General features: G+C 39.4%; 1 protein-coding gene across 3 annotated transcripts in view; it reads right to left on the bottom strand.

Moving 5' to 3' along the window:
• ifi35 (interferon-induced protein 35) overlaps positions 1–9,979 on the bottom strand; it is a 28,720-nt gene extending 18,741 nt beyond the window's left edge. The window contains exons 1-5 of one of the 3 annotated variants that reach the window (XM_043675008.1): positions 9,902–9,967; positions 9,781–9,804; positions 6,249–6,338; positions 4,976–5,149; positions 2,049–2,165 (exon numbers count right to left, since the gene is read on the bottom strand). In XM_043675008.1, coding sequence (XP_043530943.1) covers positions 2,049–2,165; positions 4,976–5,149; positions 6,249–6,338; positions 9,781–9,804; positions 9,902–9,919 — 423 coding nt within the window. In that variant the 5' untranslated portion in view covers positions 9,920–9,967. Of the gene's footprint in view, positions 1–2,048; positions 2,166–4,975; positions 5,150–6,248; positions 6,339–9,780; positions 9,805–9,901 lie in introns of all 3 variants that reach the window. The other 2 variants (XM_043675010.1, XM_043675011.1) reach the window with 2 other exon arrangements.
• Between the last annotated feature and the right edge of the window lie 2,367 nt (positions 9,980–12,346).

Below are 12,346 nucleotides of genomic sequence, written 5' to 3'. Positions count from 1 at the left end.
CTATGTTAGTAGTGTTGTCCCAGTCGAATTCATGTTGCTTGTTGTCTGCGTGTGTGGCTGCTCAGGATAGTTGGTCGTGTCGTTTCGTGGCTAGTTGAATTCGACTGGGACAACACTACTATCATAGGGCAAGCCAGACAGAGAACAGCCAGGGAATTCCTAGAGGCATGGCATTCATCCACAAACTCCATCAACAAACACATCGACCTGGACCCAATATACCAACCACTACAGCGGACAGCTGAAACTGACAACCGGAAGCAGCAGAGACAGACCACTATAAACACCGGAGGAAACATCAAAGAAGCGCTTTGCAGGAGGCTCCCAAGCACTGATGATGTCACCTAGCCAGGGGACGAAACGTTTGCAACAAAAACTTCCAGCTCGGCGAACAGAACCACAACATTTTAACTTCAAATTTCTGAAACAGAGACAGGTTTCTAAAGCTTTTCATTGAATCCCTAAAACATGGAAGCAGGTCATTCAGCCCATCAACTCCACACTGACCCTCCGAAGAGCAATCCCACCCAGAGCCATTCCCCCCTACCCTAACACCTGGCATTCCCCATGGCCAATCCACCCAACCTGGACACTCCCAGACACTATGGATAATTTAGCCTGGCCAGTCCACCCAAACTGCATTCCCCCCACCCCCCGATACAATGGGTAATTTAGCCAGGTCAGACCACCTAACCTGCACTTCTTTGGATTGTGGGAGGAAACTGGAGCAGCTGGAGGTAACCAAGTGAGGTAGCGCAATACAACTGACTCCAACCATTAAATGATTGTGATCCTAAATTAGAATCACTTCTGACTTTTGTTTTTCAGAACATCATACAACATGGAAACAGACCCTTATTCCAACAAGTCCATGCCGACCATAATCCCAAAATAAACCAGTCCATTCAGTCTGCACTAGGCCCATGACCCTCCAAACTTATCTGAATGTCTTTTAAATGTTGTAACTGTACCCACATCCATCGCTTCCTCATTCTGCACACAAACCACTCTCTATGTAATAAAGTTGCCCCTCATGTCCTTTTTAAATCTTTCTCCTCTCACCTTAAAAATATACTCCCTAGGGAAACGACACCTGCTATTCACCTTTCTCTGCCCCTCATGAATTTAAAATCCTCGATAAGGTCACCCCTCAACCTCCTATGCGCCAATGAAAAATGTCCCAGCCTAGCCAGCCTCTCCTTATAAATCAAACCCTCCATTCCTGGCAACATCCTGGTATTTCTTTGCTGAGCCCTCTCCAGCTTATTAATATCCTTCCCAGAACAGGATGACCAGAACTGCTCACAGTACACCAGAAGAGGCTTCACCAATGTCCTGTACAACCTCAACATGACTTCCCAACTCTGGTACTCAAAGGTCTGAGCAATGAAGACAAGCATGATAAACACCTTCTTAAACACCCTGTCTACATGTGATACAAACTTCAAAAAAAAGTTCCTGAACCTCTAGGTCTCTTTGTTCTTTTGCAAATTTTTTGCAAACTCATTTGCAAACTTACTAACCATGCCTTCTATAATCTCAACTAAATCATGTAGTTTCAGGGTTCTCCCCTGAATACTTGGAAAATCTTCAACTTGCTTTTACAGAAATGAGTTTGTGGAAGAGGCCCAGAAATTGCCACTTGGAAGCAATCAGAAAGCTCAATGGTACATCACATTATACAGGCTCTGGCAACTATGCATCAGCAAATGACATCCTGTAGGGCAATCACCAGTATAAAGATGTTTTGAGTCATTATCCCAAGTGAGGTAGCGTAATACAATTGACTCCAAACATTAAATGATTGCGATGTCAGATTACTATCACGTCTGACTTTTGTTTTCCTGGTTGTAAGTTTGCTCGCTGAGCTGATAGATCTACTCTCAGATGTTTCATCACTATGCTGGGTAACATCATCAGTGAGCCACCGGTGAAGTGCTGGTGTTCTGTCCCACTTGCTATTTGTCTGTTGTGGTGGGTGATTTCACTTCCCATTCTTTTATTTCTTTTTGTTTTTCCTCACAACACCTAATGGAATATTATCTTACCTTGAGTTGTTTCTCCAGCTCTGATCTTTCTTCTTCAAGTCTCATTAACTCATCCTTCATATTTCTTTGGTCCTCCCTCAGATTGTCATTCACAATCTCTGCATCTTTCAATTGTTTCTGTGGAAGAATACACAAGATCAATAAAAAGACAAAACTTTAAAATTGAATTCATTTTGAGATACAAAACAGGTTGCAACAATAGATCGTAGAGACAGGAATAAACGTTTCAGCACTTTGAACCTGCTCCAACGTCCAATAAGATCATGGATTATCTACAAACTCATTGCATGTAACTACTTGTATTCCATGTCCTTTGATAACTTTGGCTAACAGAAATCTATCAATCTCATTTTGAAAACTGAATCATTGACCTAGCATAAACTGTCATTTGCAGCAATAAGTTCCAAATGAATAGCACCACACTATGCTTGAAGAAGTGTTTGCTAATTTTATTCCTGAGAGGTCTGTTCTGGTGTTATTCTTATCATTCTTCTTTATTCCTCGATGAATGAAAATAGTTTTTACCAACTTATTCAGTCTATTCCTCTGAGTGTTTTGAAAGCCTCAATCATATCATCCTGTAACCGTTTAAATTCCAGAGATTACAACCCTATTTGGGAGATTTCTCTTTGTAATTTAAACCTTGAAGGTCCAGTAAAGATCAGTACACTCAAAACTCATGCTTCTCCTCAGGTTAAGCACTTTCAACCCAAGACGTGCACCTGGTGAAAATCTCCTCTCAGTGTTAAGTTTCTGTATTTTCTGAAAACGAAGCTTCTTCTGTATCATAAATATGACTAATATAAAAGATGCAGAGAGTTACAACAATCATCTATTCTTATAGCTTCAGTCTAATAAAACCTCTCAAGATGCCATACAGAAGCAGGAGAAAACCAAGGATCATTCAGAGCCACATCAGGAGATACTAAGAAAAAAACAACAATAGCTTGATCAAACAGAGTTAAAAATCACACAACACCAGGTTATAGTCCAACAGGTTTAATTGGAAGCGCTGCTCCTTCATCAGGTGATTGTGAAGGAGCGTCGCTCCGAAAGCTAGTTCTGCTTCCAATTAAACCTGTTGGACTATAACCTAGTGTTGTGTGATTTTTAGCTTTGTACACCCCAGTCCAACACCGGCATCTCCGAATCTTGATCAAACAGGTCAGTTTCAAGGAGCAGAGAGAAGTGGAAAGATTTAGGGAGGGAACTCCAGAGCTCCATGCCTTGGTGGCTGAAGGTACAATTACAGTGATGGAATCCCAAAATAGCAACACAACTCTTAGAAACAATTTGCAATTGTAAGCTTGGCAGCTGTAAAGCTTAATTTAAAAAGTTTAGTTTCCTTACAGAAAACATATTAACTTACAAAGTACTGTTGATGCTATTAGCAACAAGGATTTAATGCACACTCATATTTATAAATTAAACTGACAGGCAGAAAAATATCAGGTGTTCTGGTCTAAGAGGAAACAAAAGGTTAAGCTCACCTTTTCATGATCCATCCAGTCTACTTCACTCTCATGGATGGAGCATTATGACAATATAATTCTCATTTATCATTCTGAACCTTCCTATAGTTTGAGACACTTCTATTAGATCTACACACCCAATTGTACTTCCTCTCATGTGATCATCAGGGATGGGCAAAGTGAAACCAAGAAAAACTAAGGCCAAGAAGAGGGAGGGAAAATACCAGAAAATTCCTCTAACATACTCTCAGACAATCTGGAAGATCACACTCGACTATGCATTTGCTATTGAATAACCTACATATGCTCCATATGACCCAATCGTGGGCCCAGTTATGGCTGATTCAGTTCCCTCTTGAACACATGCAGGGAGTCAGCACATTTTACTTCAGCCGGAATGTTTCTCTGCCTTCTACTTTAATGAGGTATTAACCCATGTTCAAAAATAAAATTAATGCAATATCTCCAACAAATAAGCGAACAGGAGAAAATAACAGAAACCCAAGTTTTTGAGAGTTCGTTGTCAAGTCGTTTCCATTTTCGTTGGAAGGAATATTCAAAGAGAAGGCCCCAATATGGCCTCAGGCTGCATTATGTTTTATTAAACTGTAGAGTCCCACACGACTTGAGGTAGTAAAATTCTGTAAAGATATTACTTTATGGTTTCAAAGACCATTGATTCAGTTGAATGTTAACTCTATTTTTCCCTCCACAAATGCTACCGGACCTGCTGAGTTTGTCTGGCAATTTCTGCTTTAGACCCATTTGGCTTCTAGTTCAACAACATGTCAGTCTTAAAATCATCATCGTTGTTACGGCATACTTCACTGGCCCCACCTCTCCCTATCTCTATAATCTCTCCCAGCCACACAACTTCAGAGATATATGTGCTTCTCCCTTTCTTGCCTTTTGAAGATCCATGATTTGAATCACTCCTGTCTCGGTGGCAAGACCAAGATCATTAAGCTCTGGAATAACCAAACTGCACCCTAAACTTTCTCTCACCTCCTTAAAACCTCTGCCTATGAGCAACCTTCTCGAAACCAGTGCTCACACCCTTATCTGACTCAGCACCAAATTCTGTCAGAAATAAAATTCCCATGAAGAGTCCGGCAGGATTTTATTATATTAGAGGTGTTTAATAAAGCCTGGTGTAGTTTGTTTTTTGTTGGCCACCAGGCAGAATGCCCAGTTTTGGTTATTCTAAGAAAACAGATCCTTTTGCTTCACCAACATAAATGCTTTCCTCCGTAAACTCACCATTGGTGAGAGTGTTCGAATGCTTGTGATTGATGTTCCTATATGGCACTGTGTCCAGATCATTAAAACAGCTTTTGCAAATGTCAGGACTCACAGATGAATTATACAAGTTGGAAACACTATTTGCTTTAACAGTTTAAAAATGAAATTCACTTTTGCTTTTTGTACATAAAATAGCTAAAGATAAATACAAACCACAAAACTGACAACCTGAAAATCTAAATCCCGTTTGTGTTGTTCTAATTGATCATCCTCCATACTTTGTTGGAGTTTTTCAATCCGGGCATTAAGTTCCTGTGCTATCAATTCTGATTCATTTTTTGCTTTCTTCAGCTGAGCTATGTCATTCTGCAAAGCATTATGAAAGGCCTGGTGGAACAAAAATCAATAGATTATTAATTACACTCCATTAATCAACACGTTCCTACAAATATCACTCCATGTCTTATGGAAACAAAGAAGGAAGAGAGAGAGGAATCAAGAGTTATGTCACTCATTTATTCATCTGTTACTGGACCATGATTTGACATATTTTGTCATTTCCTGAGATTTTTTTCCAGACTTCAATGTTCTTTCTGGTTTGATCTCACTTCAGTTTTCAGAATCCAAGTTGTTTACTCACCACAAGAAAAATATAAAAAAATAGATTTCAAACAGCATCCTTTTAAATTCCTCCCTCCTCCTTAATGGTACAGAAAATATGTTGGATAAGAATTAATCAGGTTACTTTATTAAAGATAAAAAAGAGATTGTGGAATGGACCTCAGAGTCTATCCTACCATTCGATAAAGAGCTGGCCAATTTTTTTTTGTCTCAGTCCCAGTCTCTGCCCTTTCCCTGATTTGTTGACTCTTTTAGTGTCCAAAGATTTATCCCTCTTAGTCATGCCTGAGCATTTTGGGGTAACGAATTTTAAAAATGCATGAAGCTTATGTGATGCATCACCATTCTTTAGCCTCTCAGCATCCAGCTATCACAACTGTTAAGAATATTTTTCATTTCAGTAAGATCATTGCTAAACTTACTAAATACCAGAGCATAGCCAGCTCCTACTGTACTGTCATTCCTTGTGGCATATCCCTCTCATGCCAAACATCAATCAAGTATCTTCCCTTCAGATCCACCAAACAAAGTAAATCCTTCCTCGGAAAATGAGAACAAAGTTGTGGAAGTGCTTCAACTGTATTCAAATCCTTCCATCATTGCAGCTAAAATTCCTTACTGTTACACTGGAAGCCTCTTGCATTAAGGGTGCCGTGTTATTCACTTTCCTAACTGCCTCCACCATCTGCATGTTAAATTCCTGCAATTGTAACATTATTTTATTAAATGAATTCTTGAAAGTGTTTGTGATTTATTGGAAATACTGTAATATCTTCTCAAAGCCATATACAATGTTGTAGCACATCGAACTCAGAGGAGTTATGCCGACAAAGAAGGTGAATTTTGATATAAACTCTAATCTGACCTTGCGATTTTCTATTTCCTGTTGGATTATTTCCAGTTTTGAGGCATCATCCTTCGCTAATTCCAGGTTCGGGCACTTAACAGCCAATTTCTGCAAAACAAAATCATCCACTTTTACAAAACTGTCACTTTGGCTTAGCTGGTGATGCTTTCATTTTCACTTTGCACGTTTAAGACCCATTATAGACTTGGCCTTGAATTTAGGCTGCTAACCCTATGTAATAATGAAGTATGGGGTGCTCCATTCTGAGAAGATTTGTCTTTTTGGTTGGTATCTTAGACTGATACCCTTACCTGCTCAAGTGGATGTAATGGAGAACACCCGAAACCAAGGCATACAGAGGAAATTAAGCAATTGAAAAAAGCAATTGTTTTCCTGCTGGTAACATTATATAGTTATCAAAAAGGATGTCTAATGCTGATGAACTGGATAAAATCTTAAGACTGATGTTCAAAGCAATTTGCATTTCATGTCATCTAAAGTTGTATTCCACTTAATTTAGATATAAAATCCATTTAAACTGTTGCAACAAATTTTTCAGTTTACGCATGATTAATAAGAAATCATTGAATGTTTTTTTTCACTGAACATTTGAGTACCAGGAGATATCCTGGTGTTTTAATCAAAATTCCTTGTTTAACCCAAACCATTGGTGGCACACTGCCAGGCCACTCATCTTTGTTGCTTGTATGAGCTCGCTATGTGCAAACTGGAAGTTGTGTTTAATTACATTCTAAAATTAATTAGCGCAGTACTTTAGAATGTCTCAGAGATGTGATAATGTGCTGTGTAAGCTCATTGTGTTTCTGCCTTTTTCTAAGTTGCCTATGAATACTGAACACCTTGCTCTGCATTTTTAGCACTTGCTGTTTCTTCGTGAATGTGTTCACTAAATATATTACTCCTTTGAAAACACAATGCTATCAAGTCAGAAAGAAGTGCAATACATCACTTGCAAGTGATCACTGGTCTATACTGAGCTGCTTTGTCAAATTGCGTCTCAGGAAAGATGTGGAAGTGGTGCAGCATAAACTGACAAAAATGAAACCAGTGTATCAAGAATTAAGGTATGAGATCAGGTTGCATAAATTTGGTTTGGATTGCTTTGACTTTAAAAGCTTGATGGGTATTTGGTGCACTCGACTATCTGTCGATTGCCTGTTGACTCCTGATTTTTTCGGCCAGAAGTCCTCCATTGTTCATATACCTTACAGATTATGTTGTGTGGCACTACTACTGTGCTAAATGTGACAAACTTGGAAAACATTAGCAACGCAGACCAGGGCATCCATGAAGTGCTGTGGGCTGCCAGCACCTTCACAATTACACTCAATCACGGTCTGCAACATCATGACTCATATCCCCCACTCTACTCTTACCATCCAAGCTGGGAAATTAACCCAGATTCAATGAAGAGTGTAGGAGGGCATGCACTTGGCATACCTAAAGCTGTGGTGTCAACCTGGTGCAACTACAACGTGAATGCCAAACAGTGGAAGCAGCATATCACGGACAGAGCTAAGCAGTCCCATAACACATGGATGACATCTAAATTCTGCAGTCCTACAACATCCATGGTGGTGACAATTAAACACCTGACAGGAGATTGGGTTTCACAATTTTATTTTTTAATTCACTCATAAGATGTGAGCAGTGCAGGCTGGCCAGCATTTATTGCCAGTCCTTAGCTGGCCGTGAACTAAGTGGCTTGCTAGGCCATTTCAGAGGGCAATTGAGAATCAACCACATTGCTATGGATCTGGAGTCACAAGTTGGCCAGACCAGTTGAGGATGGTAGATTTCCTTCCCTAAAGGACATTAGTGAACCAGTTGGGATTTTCTGACAATCACCATCACATCCACTGTTTGAAAATAGGGATGGGCAATAAATGCTGGTCTGGCCAGTGATGTCTCACATTGCAAGAATAATATAAAAGGATGTCAACCTATGACTTCTGACCAAAAAAAAAATCCAAATTTTTTCTGCTGCTGTTGAAGACAAACTTGACCAGATGCAATCCTACTCGTTCATAAAATCGCAGAGTAGCACACCATTGAAGGCAGCTATTATCAGGTATTCCTAACTGTACATGTCAGTGGGCGATGTCAAGACTATCACCTCCCAGGTGTGCACTACATACCCCTCCAATCCTGTCCTCTGATATGCCAATATGGCATCAAGAAGGAACAGCAGATACATAGCCCCATCCAAACATAAACATTATCGAGATTGTAGAGCGCTCAAACAGTTGCAAAGCAGCTACAGAATTCAAGATACAGAGAAGCATATTAGGGATTGCAGGAAGCTCTTAGGCATACAGCAAAGAATAATTTTTTTATATGCAAAATATGCAAACAGAAGAAAACCATTGGGAGAAAATGAAGTCGAAGAAACATCAAAGAAAATTGCCAGATTAGACTCTATCTGAATGAATCTTTTGTCCCAAAACAAGCAAAATAATTAGGCACTGAGGGCTTCAAAGGTAGCCATGGATGATGCACCAGCTTTATGATAAGAATCAATTTTGTACTGTGACATAAGACCAAAGTTTCACAATTTTAAATAAAATTCATTAATAAAAATACTCTTTAGGCCTGTTTGCAAGCCAACATATTTGTACTATATGTTGATTGGCCAGTAAGTAGACTGTGATTGATAGAAGCAATGCTATGGAGAATGCACTTGATAATGTTAAATTACTGTTTCTTGTGAATTGTCCTGAAGAGTGCAAAAAGTTTTAGTGAAATGTGCCTTTTTTCAGCAGTGCACAAGTGAAATACCTTTTCATACCTTTCGAACTAATTTTAGTGTGGGAAGCTGACAGGAACAGTCTCTGACCTCCTAACAGCTCTGTGATGGTGAGACCTGGGAGCAGGTAGCTTTCAATTCCTCAAACCCATGGAAAAGCTGACCCCGTACTTTCTGGCTAAACTTTTAGTCTTGGAAACAGGTATTGTGATGAGTACAGATGATAATCAAGACGCTGAAGATTAAGAAGCCATTTTACGGGTAGATACAGTAAAATTATTTGCTTTGATAGGGGAATACTGAACAAGCAGGCAAAATCTTAAAATCTGAACTGGATAGTTTTTCTACACAAAGGGTAGAATGTACTCCCCCAAAGATTATGGATGTTGGGTTAATTGAAATTTTCAAAATTGAGATTCATAGACTGTTGTTTGTTAAGGTTAGCAAGGAAGAGGGAGTAAAGATGGCAAATCAACCACCTAGAAGGCTTGTTGTGACACCAAAGTCTTACCAGACCATAGGGGTTGCTCTCTCATCAGAGAGAAGCAACTGGTGGCAATTCATCCTAAGTGTCACCAGACCTCAAGCAAGGAAGAGGTTGAGGTCTTTCATGGTGATCTCAAATCAGTGAAGGGAATTGTACCGACACTGTTAGTATCACACTACGCTGTAAACCAACAATCCAGCCAACTGAGCTAGACCAATTCCCAGCTGGGGAGGTTCAGTGGCCGATTCCTGTCTTTATTATTGCTTGTCACAGTGACAGAAACATGATCAACTCACCTGTTGCTTCTGTGCAGGCTCACTCTGTAGAGAAAATATAAGGATTTCTCAGGCATTTGTACTCAGCAAAACTGCATCACTTTCAATATTGAATGAAGTTACTTCAAAGAAATGGACTCACCTGATCAGCAGATTCCATTGAAGTTCATGGAGTCTCCACGCCACAAACGTGCTACAAAAGGACAAAGTTTCACATTAAACTCCTGCAGGATATTTTGCTGATGCTACTCAGGGCTTTTTAAACTGTAAAAACTAACTACATTTGGCTTACATTGGTGTGAAACTAAGTGTAAGAATAAAGAAGGCTAGTGCTATACAAACACATTAATATTTTCACTCGTATTATTGTTGACATTGTTTGATTTAAAGATTTTTGTTAACCAAAACTATTAAGAGATTTGGGACAAAGGCAGATGTATTGAGTTAGATTGCAAATCCATCATGATTTCATTTAATGATAGAACAGGTTTGACCGGCCAAATGGCTTCCTCCAGTTATGATGTCCTTTTCCAGGTCTATCAGAATTGCGTTCCCCAATTTACTCCTCCTCCTCTTTCCTGCAGGGCAACTCGATGGAGTACAAGCCCCATGTGAACCAACAGCCCTCCCAAACCTCCCATCACATGACATTCTTCTTCTGTGATTTCCTTTTACTTCCTAGCTCATGAGCATTGCAGCCACATTAAACGCTCAAACTGGGATCAGGGATCAAAACTGGATCTATGTTAAGTTTTATAACGGGTGGCTCAACACAGACTTTAGCGCTTGGGGAATCACTAGCCCATATGATACTGACCCAGGTATGTGATTCACCCAAACCACCTGCAGCAGCCAGTTTTTGATATTTAATATTTCAAGTGATTGACAAGATTCTACACAGATTCCACTTGCAATTTTTTAATCACATGAATAGTGATTTTGAGTATTATAATCCAGGTTGGCTGAAACTGAAAACTTTGGCAGTGCTTGAAGGACCTGAGCACAAAGCTTAGCCCCAAAGTAATAGTGAATTTATCTGTCCCCTATATCAATGAATTGAACAGTCCAATCCAGATAGCTGGGCAATATACTTAATCAAAAGTAAGACTTCAGTGGAGGAATTGATCTCTAATATTTTTTTGAAGCTCAGTGCCTGTTGAAGTATTGAAGTAAAATTTCAATCAGACTATTAGAACATGCACAGCCATTAACTGAAAGAAATATTAATTTTGAATTTAAAATTTGATGTGCATCTTGTCCTCCTTAATATTAATCAAGCCTTGAATCCATCCAGGTCTTTAAATAGGAACTTAGCTTCTAGATTAGTCATCTGAGACTGGAAAGGTATAGCAGAGATTATGATATTTAAGACAATAAACTTAATTTTATTCTCAAAAACATAAAAACAAGGATTATTATGCAGTCAAATTTAAGAAAACCACTGAACTCTGCAGTAACACAGGAACAGTGGCAATACAACTGGTACCAAAGAATGTGTGCAGTGTTCCTACTTTTGCTTCCACAGTATTGACAGAATCACGTTCTCCTTAAGTAGTTATTACCTTCTGGTAATGGTAACATCCCACGTGATTTCACATTGCGGCTGGAGATGTTCTCAAACTTTGCTGTATGCAATTCAATAGATTAAGAATACAAACATTTGATGTACACTATTGATAACACTGGCAATTGCCAACAGGGCTTAGCGAGGTTGTTTGGTTTCTTTATTCAGATATTTCGCCTCCTTACTTCTCAAGGTTTTATACAAAATTAGCTTTTCTCAATGTTTAAAAATTAATTGATGCATTGTGGGCAACGCAGGCTATGTTAGCATTTATTGCCCATCCCTAGTTGCCCTTGAAGGTGGTGGTTAGCAGCTTCCCAGACCCATTGCACTCCATGTGCTGTATCCACAAAGCTGTTAAGGAGGGAATTATGGGATTTGAACACAGCAATATGGAAGGAATAGTGATATAAGTCTAAATCATGGTGAGTGGCTTACAGGGGGACCTTGCAGGTGGTAATGTTGCTCCGTATCTGCTGCCCTTGTCCTTTGACATGTAGTAGTCCTGGGCTTGGAAAGTCTCTAAGGAGACTTGTTAAATTTCTGCAGTGCATTCTGCAGATGGTACACAGTGTAACTACTGTTTGTTTGTGGATTTAGTGCCACTCAAGTAGGCTGCTTTGACTTACATAGTGCCAAGCATCTTGAGCATTGTTGGAGTTGCACCATTGAGGCAAATGTAGGGAGTATTCATCACACTGCTGACTAGTACTTTGCAGATGGTGGACAGACTTGGGCAGTCAGGAAGAGAATTACTCATTTTTGGATCCTGAGCCTTTTACTTGTTCTTATCTTCACAGTATTTATAAGGCTTCAATGGTGACTTCCAAGATGTTGACAGTGGGTGTTTCAAAAAACATAATGCAATTGAATGCCAAGGGGCAATGATTCAATTCTTTGTTGTTGGAGATGGTCATTGTAAACCACTTCAGTGGTGTGAATGTTACTTGCCACTTGTCAGTCCAAATCTGGAGATTGTTCAGGTCTTACAGCATTTAGACATGGAACTGTTCCAATATCTGA

This window comes from Chiloscyllium plagiosum, chromosome 33 (genome assembly GCF_004010195.1).
Source record: "Chiloscyllium plagiosum isolate BGI_BamShark_2017 chromosome 33, ASM401019v2, whole genome shotgun sequence".
Classification (NCBI taxonomy): Eukaryota; Metazoa; Chordata; class Chondrichthyes; order Orectolobiformes; family Hemiscylliidae; genus Chiloscyllium; species Chiloscyllium plagiosum.
The sequence above is the reverse complement of the archived record's forward strand: the minus strand, read 5'-3'. Positions and strand labels throughout refer to the sequence as shown.